Source organism: Nestor notabilis, unplaced genomic scaffold, assembly GCF_000696875.1.
Source record: "Nestor notabilis isolate BGI_N333 unplaced genomic scaffold, ASM69687v1 scaffold9150, whole genome shotgun sequence".
NCBI classification, from domain to species: Eukaryota; Metazoa; Chordata; class Aves; order Psittaciformes; family Psittacidae; genus Nestor; species Nestor notabilis.
The window spans coordinates 72,810-90,494 of record NW_009912425.1 but is presented as its reverse complement, the minus strand read 5'-3'; the positions used below and the strand labels follow the sequence as shown (position 1 = coordinate 90,494).

At 35.9% G+C, this 17,685-nt stretch overlaps 1 protein-coding gene across 1 annotated transcript in view; it reads right to left on the bottom strand.

Moving 5' to 3' along the window:
- Positions 1-17,685, bottom strand: part of LOC104409497 (inactive N-acetylated-alpha-linked acidic dipeptidase-like protein 2) — a gene marked incomplete at both ends in the record, with an annotated part of 66,000 nt that overhangs the window by 11,771 nt on the left and 36,544 nt on the right. The window contains one exon of the mRNA XM_010019384.1: positions 9,115-9,261. Within this exon, the coding sequence (XP_010017686.1) occupies positions 9,115-9,261 (147 nt within the window). The remainder of the gene's footprint in view (positions 1-9,114; positions 9,262-17,685) is intronic.

Sequence of the window (17,685 nt, the reverse complement as noted above, 5' to 3'; positions counted from 1 at the left end):
TCCTGCCAGGAAAGGGACTAGAGGACATACAAGAAGTAAAACAGAAAATAATCTGGATATGGAGTAACAGTGAGATTAATAATGTGATCAAAAATGTTGTGATAACTGCATTAGGAATATAGAGATCTGAAACTTCAGAACATAACTGATTGACCTTAAGCACTGTAACTGTTTGGCTAGTGAACTACATTAGTGATAAAAAAATGGCTCCCAGTAAAGGGTATCATTGATGAGACAACTCATGTTTGCTTTAGATATCCTCACACACATGTACAAGGTTGTGGTCATGGAATTAAATTTCTTGCTTTACACAGGATTTGCTGACAAAACTATACCCCAGACTTTTCTGCCTTCCATAATGTCACCTTGATTCTATACATGCATATAAAAATATGCATATAAAAATAAAGTGTGCTTACATACATATATTTATATCTTTATAAGTAATTCTTGACAAGAACCTTGCTAAAAGAGAATGCAAGAGAACATTGATCAGAAATTTACAGTGACAGTTATCAGGGTTTGTTCACAATACCTTCAGCTGCTTCACGTTACAGTCCATGTTACATTCCTAGGTAAGCTGCAGCTCAGACATTGTAGCTAGGAGACAGAGGTTGTATCTGTCACTGAGGATTATCTGTCCTGGAGTTTGCAAATTGTTTACTGGTTGTTTTCAGGCTTGTTGACATATACAGTTCATTCTGTATCTAAGATACAGAGACAGAGAACTACTCTTTCAAAGAAATGGTAAATTTTAATAAATTCTGGCAGCCAGAGAATTGGTAGTAGCTCACCAGTAGGCAGAAATTACCTTTATTTTCATTGCTTGTTTTGAGAAATCTAAGTAACAGTCTGCTGGAGGTTATCATGGTAATGGACATAGCTATTCCTGTGGTAATATAGCCAGGAGCCATCAACCGCGTTACTGAATTACCTATGCTGCTATGACTGATACGGTAGTTGCAAATTTGAAAATAAAAGAAATACTCCAAATGCTTCCTTCAAGTTCCACTTAAATGGATGACCGGGACAAAGATGTTCATGGTAAGATCCCAGCGTGGCCATCCTGGCTGAGTGGATAGAGCATCCTTACTCTTTACACACAGCCAACACCCAGAACTTCCACATCACCTAATTTCTGCGAATTTGTATGATCAGTTCAAACCTTTACCCTGACTCCCCCAAGAAATAAAACTGCAGCTGAAGGTCCCCATAAAACAGGATTACAATGGTGCTCCTAACCACTGACAAACGAACCCCACAACTTAGGGATGTTCAGTACTGTTTGCACTCAGACAAAAATTGGTATAAAAACAAGTTTCACATTCACTTTTAAAAAGACACAAGGCAGATGCACTGAAGAGCACTCCATACTGCCTAAGCCCTTCCTCTACACTAACACAAGCACATGAAAGACAGAAAAAAAGCATGCATCATGGGAGTTATTTTTAGGTAAACTGGGCCCTAAGTTCTCTCCAAGGACAGCTCCTCTGCTTCTTTTCTCATAACAAAGGAAACATGGAAAGCTTTTGATTTCTTTTGAAAGAAGTGCATGACATGTCAGCCTAAGCATGTAGATACTGAAATAAAGAAACTGCAGTAAGCTTCCCTAAAGAGCAGTAAAAAAGGAAGAAAAGAGAGCAGGACAGGAGGGAAGGGAGGAAGCAGAGGCAGATGGTAAAAAAAACCTGAGGGGCCACATTCATTGAAGAGTTAAGATTTAGTGGCTTCATTTTTACACAAGTGTGGGCAAAAAAATCACTTTTAAGGGCTCAAATGAAAGTTGAAAGTTACCTTCAAAAAGTTATGCATATTTCAACAGAAATAAAAATCATTATGCAGTCTCTCTAAAGAGGACACAATCTCAAACTGTCAAAATTCTAAACTCTTCTACATATATTAAATACAAATGCCTTCTATAAAGACACCTCTTTTCATTTTTTTCTGAATTAGCTTAGTGGTCCATGGTATTACACTATCTTGGTCTAGCCTGTGAATAATGTGACAGGTAATTTTTATACTTCTTGCCTGTGCTTAAGTCTGAGTGAAGATACGGAAAACAACTTTTATGGCCTAGGTGTAAAAATAAATGTTCTATAAGCCCTGCATATCCAAACTTAGACATAAAAAATTTCATGTTAAATATGTGTCCATCAATAAATAACAAGAAAGAGGTTTGGTTTGTGGTGTCTTTTTATTGTTTGGTTATTATTTGTGTGTTTTTATTTTTGTTCTTGTTGTTTGTTTGTTTTTAATAATAATGTTCAGTAACTTGTTTTTTCTCAAAACAAAATGATAATGCTAACATTGATGTAACAGGATTTAAGATTCTATGTCATCAGATAGGAATCATAACGTACTAGTATGCACTAAGGTAAGTAATACGCAGATAGTGCAGGTAATCACCTACCTATAATTTAAAAATCGTATTCCTCATGAAATTGTTGACTGCAATGACATAGAAATGGATATTTTCCATCTTGGAAAAGCTCAAAATGCTCCTCTACCAGCTTAAGTTTGCAAGTGACTGAAACAGCTTCAAAATACTGAACACTTTAATGTTTGGTTTACAATGCTGAAGAAACAATCACATCTCTAGCTGAAATCATGGCAAACCCAGATTATATTTTCTCTTGTACCCAAAGCAAGGATATTTTTCTGTTTCTGTGATTTGCTTATGTTCCAGTACTTCAGCAACTATGCTATAAACTGTGCTAAAACAGACATAATCAAACTGAATTAACTTGCAACTGTGGGATTGATTCTTTTCTCTTTAGTGAAGAAGCCCAGTACTACATTTCCAAATTGTCGTGGTTCAAGCCCAGCTGGTAACTTGGAACCATGCAGCTACTCGCTCACTCCTCCCCTTCTTCCTCCCCCTGATCCTGCAGGGATGGGGAGGAGAATCAAAAGAATGTAACTCCCATAGGCTGAGATGAAAGCACTCCAGTAACTAAGGTATAATACAAACCACTACTGCTACCAATAATAATGATAAGAGGAATAACAAGGGGAAAGGACACAACCGGTCACCACCTGCTGACCGATACCCAGCCCAACCCGAACAGTGATCTGGGCCTTCCAGGTAACTCTCCCCAGTTTCTATACTGGGCATGATGTGCTGTGGTATGGAATAGCCCTTTGGCCAGTTTGGGTCAGGTGTCCTGTCTCTGCTTCCTCCCGGCTTCCCCTCCTCCCTGGCAGAGCATGAGACTGAGAAAGTCCTTGGTCGGAGTAAACATTACTTAGCAACAACTAAAAACATCGGTGTTGTAAGTGTTGTTCCCAGGTTGAAAGTCAGAAACACAGCACTGCACCAGCTACTAAGAAGGAGAAAAATAACTGCTATAGCTGAACCTAGGACACAAATACTGATCTTTTAAAAACTGCCTTCCTCTACTCCCTTTCACAAAGGTAAAAAGTCAAGTGCAGCCATCAGATTAAAATGATGAATCCAGCAAACTACATTTTTAAGGTACTCCATCCAGAAGAGGAAAAATTCCATGTGAAAATGCTTATATAAAAAGAAAAACTAGGCAAAATCTAAAGAAATAAGGGAGGAAATAAAGAGAAACATAAGCAGATTAAAAGAGGAAGCATGTATAAACTTTTTCAGTTCTGAGTGTCTCTGACAGGTAAAACTATGGCTAGAGACTGGAAAAAACACAAAATTTTCCAGACTATGCTGTCGGTCCCAGTATTACGTTTTTATATAATAAATGCAGTGTAAAACTGAAAGGAAGTATTTATGCTAAACAACTTTCTGGAGAATGCTGGAGATAACCCTGACACCCTACTGCAAAAGCTATGTCATATTTTAAGACAAATACATGGTACATTATAAGATGCAAAATTAACATTAATCCATTTTAAGTAAAAATTGGCAGAAAGTTGTTTGAAAGAGTGAGGTCACACAGTAGCTACAACACTATGGAAGACTCGCGTGTCATCTCTCCATGTACCTCAAGTACTGACATGCATATCCCTGGCATAGCAGAATCTGACTTTCCCTTTCCATGTTTGAAAAGGCCACTAAAGAAGCAGAATTAGAAAACAGCCCTTAATTTTGCCTCAGTTTCAGTGATCCTGTGATATCTGCCTCTCCTTCCTCAGAAATAATGCCCCAATACCAGCCTTAACTTGTAGCAAAAGCATGCAGGAGCAGTCCTAGTAAAAATATATCCCAGCACGCTTAGCCTTTCTCAGTATATACTGCCTGAAATCACTATTTCTGTAACCAACATCTGTGTAAACAACTTACATTTTAAATTACACCTTCTCCATAACAGGTGATGCTTCTACTACAACTAAAAAGTAATGGGGTAAAACACTGCTCAGATGCACAAGAGATCTATCTTACTCTGCCTCTGTAGCAGAGGGAATATATACTGCTGAACAAAGCTACAACTCCTCCCTGTGATGTCATTTATACCACAAAGAACCTTTTGAAAAGTTCATAGATAAAATTCCAAAACTGTACCAAAAGCTGAAACTTTCACATGTTTTAATTAAATGATTACCACTTGAATACCTTGCATTCTTCTCACGTTTACGCTTCAAGCCTTTCATCAAGAGGTAGCATTGTTCCATTATACAAATGTGAAAAAAAATAAGGAAAGACAAAAGCCAAACTGGGTAAAGAACCTAAAGTTTTTGAGTGCAGTGGTTTGACCAGAAGTACAAACTGTTTCTTAGAAATATCACTTTCATTATGAAAGACACATTACAGACTTGGATTAAACATGCTGCATAGTACCACTGCTAAAACCCTGTTCTACAGCAACAGAGAAATCAAGGGCTTTTTTTAATAAGTAAAAAAGTAAGTTTGTTTTGCTTCTCTGAATATGAAGTAATTTCCAGTTGAGTTTCAGAGATATTAAACAAAAATACAATTGACACTATTTAGAATTGTAGGAACTGAGCATATTTAATAGCTGAAGCACCTCAGGACGGTCAGCCGGAAAGTGTCAAAATTTTGAAGGATTTTTGCTTCAAGTGACTCCAATTACAAAGAAATTATCTTGGGAATCTAAGCCACACGTTCTCCTCCTCCACAGGCTTCCCACCCATTGCCTTTGAACTACACCAATTATATCCACTTTCCAAAAATAATCATTCTATTCTTACAAAACAACTTATTTAACAAGTAAGTGTTCTGCTAAGTCTGTGACTTAAACCACTTTCTGTTATCACAGCCACAGATTTGAATAACGAGCCTTTTATTTCTGTAAAGCTAAGTTTCAATAATTTTTAACACTTTTGTATTTTGTAGATATCATTTACAAGAGTAGAGTTGGGTCTACAGTGACTGTTACTTCATACGGAAGAACAGAGTTATCAATCACACAACTGAAATAAACCATTTAATACTAGAATTTCCTTTAACGTGAGAATTTAAAAAATATGTCAAAAAGCAACAGAGAAGGATGAAAAAAGACACATAATGGAAGAGAAAAAAGTGATAAAGCAGTATTTTCTGTTACACAGGCACACAATCAATGCATATTCATTCAGAAAGAACAATGAGGAATTCAAATATAAAATGAATGCATGCTCTTCAGATCACACCCCACCATATCCAATGCTTTCAGTTATTCTTAATTTACAATCAAGTAACCAAGAGCTGAGCTTTAGTAATGTTGTTTAAAATATAAAAACGCCAGAGGTGAAGAATTTATGTCTAAGATGCTAAGCAGAATCACAGCGAACAGTGATGCATCCAAAATCACAGTTTTGTCCATTATATGCACATAGTTTCTATCATTATGGAGGATATTTATGCATTATACCTGCTGTAAGATTTTTCTTTTTGAATATACATTGGCATACAAACATTACTAATATTTTCAAGGGTACAGAATTGGTCCACACATGGAAAAGAAAAAATAAAATAAAAAAATCAGAATTTATTTACTTGCTCCAATTTGTCATTCCTGATGTACCAATGATCATACAATTGAGTAATCCCATTGATACCTAGCTTTTACTGCAGTAGTTAAAAAGCAGTACAGAGTTTTGTTACTATAATAACAAAGACAAGCCTATGATCTAAGACCTCTTACTTTATGCTGCTCTTTCTTGTTGATGTAAAGCTAAGTGAAGAGGTTTCTCCACTGAGGTAAGGACTAATAGACTTATAATAACGGGCTTTCAGTGCTAGAGAAACACAAGTTTTAAATCAACATTATATCTCTCTCTGGAGGCTCTATATGGTCACTTGGATGCAAATTAATCATTAACTTCAATAGCATGACACCTCCTCAAGATAAGATAATCTGCACTATTAGGAAAAGCTTATCAGTCTTCCTCCTAATACATTACAAATCAGAATGTGACCCTCACATGGAGGTAAAGCCAGTGCACCAGAGTTTAGGAAGAGAGAAAGGCTTTCTTCAGTAACTAGATGAGAATCCTTGGAAATTGGTTAATGTTATATTTTTTTCCGCTTGAGAAATTCTTCCAGGTTTACTTCTTACTTGCAGATTAAAATGTTGCATATCTTCTGCTAGTAAATAAATGAGCTACGTTTCTCTCAGTGTTTTTTTATACTAGTGGTTCAATATGTAGAATGTGCTTTTACTAGTTCACAGATCTGACCACAGGCATTTGTCATGCAGATTTAACCTCCCTGGGGCTGTGCAGTTCACTGTATTAGGTAATTTAAAGCAAGATAGTTTTACTTACTCTTCTGGTCTGAATGTTTCCTCTTACAACTTTTACTCCCTTTTATTTACTCCTCAGGTTGCTGCCAATGAAAAGCTTTTACAACCTTCTCTTTGAGAACTGGCATTACCCTGACTGTGTAAGAAATGCATCTCTAAAGCTGACCTATAACTGTTGCTCTGTAGGCAGACTGCAAGGCATAGGTCTTTGGCTTTTTTACTCTAAAACTTTGAGTGTGGAATAGCATCAGTTTTATGTGACTCTGCATGCTGACAGGTGGATAAAATAAACTACTAATGTATATTCCAAAAGAAGAGAATTTCCCAAGTAAGTCACAACAGTGAAAGAAACAGCGGAAGAAACCAACCTGGCAAAATGATAGTCTACAAAAGCGTATCAAAATATCCTGTTTCTGAAATCTGGTTTCCCAAATCCAGATCTTGTTTTGCAATGAAGCTGACAAAGCTGAGGCATAATTTAAATAGCTGAATGGCTTTGAAACAAACAAAAATCCCTCCCTGCAATTTGAAGATTATTTGCAGTCACTGATCTGCACAAGAAAAATTCCTACAATGTATATTAGTACGGCTGTAACTCCAGAATAATTTGTCTCCCTTATAATAGCACTATCCCTGTTTGATACAATAAACATAATCCCCAATAAATAACTGCAATAAACAGAAGAAAATAAACAGATTCCTTGTCTGACAGAATATAAGAGAGACAATGAGCCTATGTTTTGAGGGACTGTTACTAAGTGCTATAATAAATAACAAAAATATAGCTAAGAATCCAAATTTAGCCATTCTATGTAACTACTTTTATGAAAAAATCCAACCTCTTGCCAACAGAAATTTACATATTTTGCTAAGCAGATTTATTTCTCACACAAAATAAAACTCATGGGTTCAAGATCTCCTGTGGTCCGAGAGGTGTAGTATATCAACTTCAGGACTAAAGATTGCACTTATCTCAAGTTTATTTCCAGGAAAGGATTTTGCAAGAAGGACAAATGCTGAGTTTCCGACACAGAATCAAATTTTCTGTGTCACTTTAAAGCAAATATGAAAATATTTTTTTTTGTGATTATAATTACATTACCAAGTGTATTTGAGAGACAGAAATGCACATCTGCAAAGCTAACTGAACACTAAGAATAACTTTGGTAGGATTGAAATAGAAAATAGCCAAAGGAACCTTCAGTGTTCATATTATAAATGTTGCATAAATGTTGCTGGGAAATACTTATTATTTTGATATACTGAAGTTTGCAGATCCTTTCTCATGCTTTATAGAGCCTATATACACAGATCTGGAATTAAAATTATGTGGAATAGCTGCTAAGTGACAACAGAAATTTGCACTGGTCCACAAGCCTGTCATAAACATTGTACTCCTAGGCCTCTTGCCTTCCCATTTTCCTTACAGCCACTGCCTTGTGTTTAATCTGAAATAGAATACTTTGCCTAATAGGTGCAGTGATTTCTGTTTAGAAACAGAAGTCTCCTTATTTATATAAATTCTTGACTTAATCTATTTTAAGTTACACAACATGACAACAATGTTCCTCTATGTGGCATATTTCTGTTTAGGTTTGCATTTGTTAAATAGAAACATATTAGCATGCAGTGCCAGGAAGCATTCCAGTTCAAATCATCTTCAGCTTTGCTCTTGAAATTGGAAAGATGTGCCCATATGTAGATAAGCACAGCGCAAGAAGAGAAATGAGGGGAATATGAAGTCAATGCATTGTTACATTGACAAGTAACCACACACCTTTTCTCATGACCAATAGCTAATGCCAGGCTTCCTCATCCTCAGCTGACAAACTCAGGGGATGTTTGGCTTTCCAGGTACAAATAGAAGCTACAGTATTGAAGGCTGAGGATGGACATGCTTTCTGAACAGGTTATCTGTGTCCAATTTCAACCTGGTCTCCAAACAGCGTAACATGCCTCTTCCTTCCACTTACCTTGCAGAAGACAATGGACTGAAAAAGAACATGGTGTGTTGAAGACTTTAATCAAGCATACAGGAGAGAGTCATATTTTGCTCACAAGTATAAAACCAGACAAAATTAATTTTGAATGCTGTCTCATCCTACTGTGCAGGAAAAAAAAATACACACCAAAATTTGATTCATTTATGCTGAAAGCTGTTGGGTTAGATAACATGTAAACTATAATACTATCAGCAATATTACCATTTTTAATACGTGTCTCCCCCTTTTTTTCTTTTAATTTGTTCTAAACATTCATCTGTTCATTTGAATGCCATGCCCCTATAAAATCAGTCACTCTGAAGTGTTAATCCTCTGAAGATCTAAAAAGATGCACTTAGAGAAGATGACTTGACACTACAACATGCTTTTCATGTAATGATATAACCTGAGAAAACCTAATTCTACCTCTTTCTGCTATCTTCAGTTTGACCATTTTTATTTGTAACTACCTCTGATGTCTTGATGTCCTCATAAGAAAACTGCGTGGCAGGTACTCCGAGATGGTTGATGAAATAATCTGAATCTCCCTGTATCTGCACAGAACTCACATTAGATCCTGGACATCTAGTCTTTTTCGCACAGTTGAAGCTCTGGCTCTGAAAAACAAACAGAAATCAAAATTCTAGTTACTTACTTGCAACCGGGCTCTTAAATCACATGTATCATATGTTATTTACACAGCATTCTTTGGATGGAAGCATTTTAAGAACAGTCTGGAACTTACACTGGTGCAAAAAGGTATTACCTGGTTCATACTCAGTAGTCTACAAACTTTCTACCCTCTATTGATACATATTGTAGGATCAGACACAGCAGAGAATAAAGTGTGCTGCAACATGGCTGAGTTTTTCAAAGGACAATGAAAGTCATCTCCAATTGAAATAATAGGAGTGGCAAGAAAAGAAGTCTTTGGTAGGCTATGAAATGCCCCATGCTGGGCAGGAGATCAGAGTTCATCATGGTGCCTTTTGGAAGCGTGTTTCCAGATCTTTAGTGGCTACTAAGGAATTAATTTTTATTCAGTTAATAGCATGTTCTCTAACAGCAAAAAGCCGAATCAAATTATTATATTCAAGATACCTGATAGTGGATGAAATGCTGGCGATTTTTCTGGGTAAATTGCTTAAAACAATTCTAGTCAGTGACATGTTTGTATTTCTTTCAAATAAGCATTTTATGTGAAGTCTTAGCAACAGAACAGTAGCAGATGTAAGAAGAAACTTGGAAAACAAGCCCAAGACTGAGTACTACATATTCGTGTAGCTTTCAAATACATTAGGTAACTAAACACTTAATAAGCAGTAGGCACAAAGGCTTTCAGCATCTATTATAGCAAATGAAGTATTTAGGTTCCTTTTTAAGAATGTTAGGAAGTTGAAGTACTAGAGATTATTTTGTTTCAGCTAACAGTTTACATAGTATAACTTCAATTCCTCAGACCTACCTCCTAAGTAATTACTAGCTTGCTACAAAACCGGGTAAGATTAGTGCTCCTTTAATACTAAAATGCACCAGATTTTGTATATTAAAGATCCCGAGCTTGGTAGGAAAATGTTTTAAGAGTTAGAAAAAGACAAATCTGGGTATTTTTCCATGCTTAAATTAGCGTAATTATTGCTTCACAGTTTCACTTCAGTGCTATGAAGAATGCAATTGCATATCACCCACTGTATATGACAATAGAAGCCCAAACTATATACTCATTTCAAAAGGTATTTTTAAATAACTACACTTTATCTTCTATGGTCTTTCCCAGCCAAAAATGCTGTATAGCACTGTTGTGGTGTAAGACCAACCGGTAACTCAGACCCACACAGCTGCTGGCTCACTGCTCCCCTTCTCCCCACCCCACTCCCAGTGAGATGGGGAGGAGAACTGAAAGAATGTAAACACCATGGCTTGAGATACGAACAGTCCAGTAGCGAAAGTATAATACAAAACTACTACCACCACCAATAATAATAATGGTAAGGGACATAACAAGGGGAGAGAATATAAAACTAAAAAAGGAAAGGAAAAAACCCCCAATAAACTCAAGTGATGCACAATACAACCGCTCACTACCCGCCGACCGATACCCAGCCCCACCTGAGCAGCAATCTGGGCCTTCTGGGTAACTCCCCCTAGTTTCTATACTGGGCATGACATGCTGCGGTATGGAATAGCCCTTTGGCCAGTTTGGGTCAGGTGTCCTGTCTCTGCTTCCTCCCGAATTCTTTTGCCCCTCCTCACTGGCAGAGCATGAGAGACTGAAAAGTCCTTGGTCAGGGTAAACACTACTGAGCAACAACTAGAACATCAGCGTATTACTCCACTGTTCTCAGACTAAGGCCAAAACACAGCACTGCACCACCTACTAAGAAGGAGAAAAATAACTGTTACAGCTGAAGCGAGGACAAGCACACATCCACACTTAAAAGGCATGTTTATAATTTTAAGCATATATATGCATACAAGATCCATTCTTAAGTTATTGCTCCTTTCAGGAATTCATGTTTTAAGTATCACACCATGCACTAAGCTACATTGTAGATTAGACTATCTCCTAACTTCTTCATATTGCCCAACGCATCTGGTTCAGTTTCAAAAATGATGAGTAGTCTCTTCTTTCTTTAATGTTTAAAAGTTTACTGAATGACACAATCCACAGCTTGTCGGTTCAACAGGAAAATCTCTGAAATAAGCAAAAAACCAGTTACCTACCAAAGTCACAAATCACAAAGCTAAATGACCAAATTAATACCAATAAAAGTGTTGGACAAAACAATTCAGTATCAAAAAAGACAGAGCTGAAGAGTCAATGATCTGTAAGAAAGCCAAATAGTACATGGAAGGATCTTTTCTTTCTAAAAAGACCTGAACCTTGCTCTGAGCAAACACAATGGCAGCCAAACTCTTCAAGGATAATGCTACTTGCACCTACTCAGGTTAAGAATTTATGTAACTATCGTGACTATCCAGAATTAATTTTGTAGCAGTAATCAACAGAAGGGATATCTTGAAATGTGGTAAGGATCATCAAAATCTTACCATATACCTCACAGAGGTAAGGAAATTGAGGGAAATGAATGTGCCTTCTTTTAACTTGTCAATCTAAATCTTTATACCTTTCACTCTAACCTTTCATCATCTCCTATGTATCCATACCTAGAATTTGTTGTGGGGTTTTCAGAAAAGGAATGCTGCAAGCTGCTGCCTGGAGGTACAAGAGTGGACTTGGAATTTATACCCGCAATTCCCATTTGGGAAGGGGGTAATAGAGGGTAATCAAAAAGGAAAACAAGGTTTCATGCAATGAGTAACATTTCACACGGCAAAAAAATGCCAGAAATTTTTAATCTAATATGTGAGAAGTCAACTGGTGTAACTATATGAATGAAGTTCTAAGGCATTTTCTATTAGTGTCATCTCACTATACCCCAAAATGGTTGGCTAAGTATCAAGAACATTAGAAAGCTGGATCACTATTGTCATCTACTAAGCAGATTACGTTTCACATAAAAGCAATCAACGTTATAGATACTGCATAGACACAGATAATTAAGACTATTTTGATATTGTTCTGTATTGTTTCTAAGAAAATGATGGTAGAGTCAGTTAATTCTGAATATACACCAGACCCCACTTCTGTTAGTATGCAGGAACCTAAGAGACATCTTCCTTTTTCAGAAACCCAAGCCTGACTTTCAGCCAGCATTCTGCCCCTCAGAAAACACTACATTCCATTCTAACTATTCAAAAAGAATGTTACTTTTTTTCCTCACTGTAAGCAACAATGAAAAATTTTTTATGTATGAAAGTTCATTTATGTTTACAGATTTGGTTAAGAGTACAATGAGATATGGTATTTTTTGGTTTTTACATCACCAGCCTTCACAGTATAGGATTTGTATTTTCATGACAGCAATGTTCAGTTCCCTTAGGGCTAGGATCCTAAGAGTTTAACTGCTTTGTTTAACTTTCACTGCTGCTAGGTAATGAAGGTCACTCCTTAGTAAAAGACTACTAGGGTATGTGGGCCACAGAATTGATCTGAGTGAGATAGAAGATTACAAAAATGCCAATGTTCAGAAACACAGGATTTAAAAGCATTTTAAAGTTCTTCAATGCCAAATATCTTGTAAATCATCATGTAATAGCAACTGTGTATTGCTCTGGCATTCTGCTTTCCCTTTCCTTCCCCCCCATCCCAACTAGTCTGCTATTTTTGCACATTTAAATCTAAAATGGTATCATTTACTACTACCCTCTTTGCAGCTTAACAATTTGATTAATTTTAATTTGGATACTCCACAGAATCTTTTCTTTCATATATGCAAGAAAACCTAAATTGTGAGTTCCCAGTTTGGAAAAAAAGTTTAATTGTTACACATTATTTCATCAGTTGCAGTCAGGTCCTACTTAATTATCCTTTAAATGTTAGCTTTTAAGTAGGAAAAAAAAATATTAAAAATGCATCTAGAATAAATGATCAGCAACACAGTCTGTAGGAATTAACTCCCAGTTGTAGAATAGGCAAACTACATTTCTTCAGCTAGTTAGTCTTAAAATAAAACACACATAATAGCACTGTTCAGATCACTCAGTTGCTCATGCTGGCCTCCACTGTGTCAATCAAGCCCTCCCTTTAGACTGGAAGGAAATCAAGCCATGCGGTTAGACAGTAATCAAGAACTGGTTCATGTCAGTGTAAGGATGCACATGCTATTCATAACTGAATAATTTTATTTCTCTGGAGTTCATTTTGGTTTTCAGCATCGTGTTAGAGGTTTATTTTACAAATTTGAGAAAATGAAGAGTACCATATGGCCCATTAAATACATTTAATTTAGGTTAATGTTATAAAACAGATCTGACACATATAAAGTATAATCAAGTGGTACTTCACTGCAGACCTTATTCTAACACTAATTAAAACTAAGCATTCATAGGTGCCTTTTGTTGCCATGCTAAGATCTTGGTATAAATAAAAGCCTATATCAAAAAATAAAATATATCTTGGCCATTTCTATGGTTCACCTTTCACTTAGAGACATGTACTCGTCAGTTAGCTCTGCCTACCTTCCTTCCTTTATGTGACTCCAGCTGAAGTTAAAGCCTTGGAAGCTTCTGAGAATGGATTAAAATGTTTAAGTAATTTTTCAACAGGACAAATGAAGAACGACCAATTATTCTTGCAGTGATCCCAGCTTCAGAACTACAGAAAGGAAGCTTATTCTTCATGAATAATCAAACTTTATTCCATGAGTTGAATCACCATGTGTATTAGTAGCTGGTGCAAGGAAAACGCATTTAAGAAGCCAAAGCATGGTAGCCATCTAGATGAAATAAAATTATCTAAACAAAGAGCATAATTTATTAAATTAATCACAGGCCATGTAAAAATGCATAAAGCAACAGATTAGTATCTTTATTATTGCAAATGTGTTACACTAAATCATCATAAACAAGGTAGGAAAGGCCAGAGAAGTTGCATAGCAAAACATTCACATGTATATATCCTCTCATCTATAAAATCCTACTGCGCTGACAAACAAATCATTAGAGGAAGAAGGTTTGACACCTCTTTAAAAATGTTATTAGCTGTTTGTTTGCCCTGACTACCGAAATCTAGTGGGGGAAGAAAAAAAAAAGAAAAAAATGTTGCTAGGAATTCTATCAACTCTGTGGCAAGCACTCTCCTTTGTTTTCTCCCATCTGATTATCTGGTTTGGATATAAACATCCTCCTTTGCTCTCAGCCTTTGCCGATTTATCATATACATTACTATTAATACAAAACAGATGTTTACAAAATTATTAGGGATATTTAATACAGTACTTTCCCCTAGAGACCTCAAAGTACTTTCTAAATCAACTAAAGGTAAGCAAGGTACCTAATATTTCAGTTTTGCCTAATATTACCATTAGTCCCTTTGAAATTCCCTCACAATGTACTTGATGTTTTTGAGTATATAGCAGCACTGCATCTGGAAATTCCAAGAGTAAACTGTTTTTTAGCTTGTGTTGGAAGAAAATACTGTATTTTCACTAGCAAAAACTGCCTTTTAGATAAACCACATGGCTTTAAAATAATTGTTCTTTGAAAATGCATGCAGGTATCCTGCATGACAGAGAAGACCTTTTTCACCCAGGGGGGTAAAGGAAACTGGAAACTGTGACAACTACAATGCTTATAAAAGGTCAGAGCAAATAAAGATTACCAAAGACCAAGTTCTGATGCTGCATTCAGATTTTCACTGACCCAAGAAAAAATCAGTGAACAATGGAACATGTCATACTTAAAACTCCAGTTTTACCTTTCAAAAACTTTTAAAATAAGTTTGGCCCTTTAATGGTGGCTTCCTAACTAAATTGGAAAACTATAATACCAGCAGTTATAAAACAAAGCATGGGGGAATATGTATGCTTGGTGCAAAATATTAAGATATATTGTTATATGTTGTACTACTTTACAGATTTATATTATTTTTTATTTAGTTTATAGCTACAAAACATGAAGCAAGCATAAACCTGTATTACTTGTTCAGGTCTTTGTGTTCTGTTAAATAGCATTTGCATATTTTGAAATCATTATCTCATTAAAAAAAAAAAAAAAGACCATCAATGTAAGGTCTTTATAATAAATGGGACCTAACAGGACTGAACCACATTTTATATGCAAATTTCACATCAAACTGGTAATAAATACAAAAGGAAGGTAGTAAAAAATTATAGTATAAATTTAATTTCTTTTACTGGACTTTTTCTACATTTAACTTTATCTACTGACAGTCTCTCTCTGATTCCTGATGCTTTTTATATGACACTGAATTACATTCATCCTTCCTATACATAAATTGAAGTCCTAAGCCTCATTAACTCAGATATACTTTTGCCAACATCCAGTACAAACTCCTAGGAATTTTAATGGCTTTTTTAAGAGAGATAAAAATCAAGCAGGTATGCTCCCATTTGATAAGAGAATTTCAGAGCAATCAAATATTTAAGAGCTAAAATTACATAGCATAAATTATATAAGTGGCAAGACCGCAACTGGAATGCCATCAGAAGTTCCAAACATCTCAGTACCTTAAACATTTAGAGAGTTACATGGTTTAACAAAAGCAATAAAGAAGTGACAGAACACAGCCATGGCAGCTGGGTTTCTCCATTGTACCCACTTACCCCAGACTCTTATACTCATCAACCAGAAAAGTATTGCATGAGAACTTCTCCCATATTTTTTCATCAGCACAGATAAAGGTAAGCTCTCCAGCACCTCAAGTATAGAAACTTTAAAAATCTGATTTCTATGACCACAGCCTCAGCCTCAATATTCAGCGGTAATTTATGGTAAAATATTTACCATACTACTTATTTACCTATACATTTTACCATTACTTTTATTTACGGTAAAATTCAGAAAACAGCTTAAGATTGTACTACATTAGATGAACAACCCAGCAAAAAAAATGCTATATTAACAGAGGAAACTTGTCACCAGACCTAGCTCAACACACTGAAAACTGTTTGTTTTTTTTTTCCTTTAGAGCTTGTATTTTTAAATCTAGTTTTTAATGTAAACTATTTGCGAGCATGGAATGGTTGCATTTGTAATTAAAGGATGCAGTTAAAAAATTTTTTTTGTTTATGTAAAAAGCAATACTTTCCTGGACTTAATGGTGTTCAAGCTTTTTCTTCCAGGTATCCAGCGGCAGAAGCATTAGTCAGGGTTAATGGTCACATACATAGTGAGATACTGTGAAACCAAGGTTTAACAAAATGCAAATTAATCAGTTTTAGTATAAAACCCTGATAAATTGGGACTTGATAAGAACTGCATGACTTCCCTAATGTTTTGTGCTGTAGTAACATTTACTGCTAAAATAAAAACACTGCTTAAGTAGGTAAAAGGATTAGGATTTGATGACAAGACCTTGTTTTCAAATGGTTGATATTTTATACACCATGGAAATATTTAAGGCTTGTAAATCATTTTAAATGCCTAAAGGCATTCTCAATCTATAATAAGTAGAAATAGAAAGACTGTGAAGCCATTGCAGTGTAGTCTAACTCTGTTATGATCAGTTTCTGCCATGCTACTCATTTTGGGATCCGTCATCCAAACCAGTCTTAAATAATTCGTGACAGACAGTGTGATTACAGTCTTGCTTCTCTATATCCCACAGGAACAAAAAGACGTTACTTGTCCCTCTAAAGGGGAAAGATGTACACTCAAAGTGTTATATCATATTTCAGGACTTTGTAAGTGTCCCAAACAGGACAGTCATTGTGAGGTTGGATGTCAAATGAATATACAGTAAAATAATGTTCAATGGTCTTCAATTTAGTTGAAAAAATCAGGAGAGAAAGCTTTCACTACATACTTTCTGCTAAAAGTGAATTAAGGCTCACCAAGAAAAGTAAACTATGAAAGTAAATTTACGGATTTTTTTTTTAAATCAATACTAGCTCTATTAGTATGCACAGCACAAACCTGCAGAATCTGTGTTTCCCAGTTACCTAACCAGATGGCTAAAAGTATCCCATCACTCTGCCCTACTTCAACAAAAAAAAAAAAACCAAAAACCAAAACCAAACCAAGCCAAACCAAAACCAGACAGAGAGCAAAACTCGTATTTGTATTGCAACACCTAATGTTAGGAGTTTGCCCACAGTTAATTGCATTATGGACACTACAGCTTGCAACTACTCTAATTTGAATTTCTCCAAAGTATCAATATTTTCGTCACACTTCCTCTTTCTAAACTACACAGTATTCATGATCTGTGCTATTTCTACCAGAAATGTCTTCTAGCACTATTCCTCCAAAAACCCACTTGCCAAAGTGCAAATCAGTTCATCAATAACATCCTTCTGAGCCTTATCATAAAGCTGACCCAGAAAGACAGATGCCTCACATCTGCAGTGAAAGTCAACCTGCTACCCTTTCCCCATGCAGTGGAGTGTTTCACTGTGCTGAGATCTACAATCTGCCACTTATGAACACAACATAATCTATAGTGAAAATACAACATA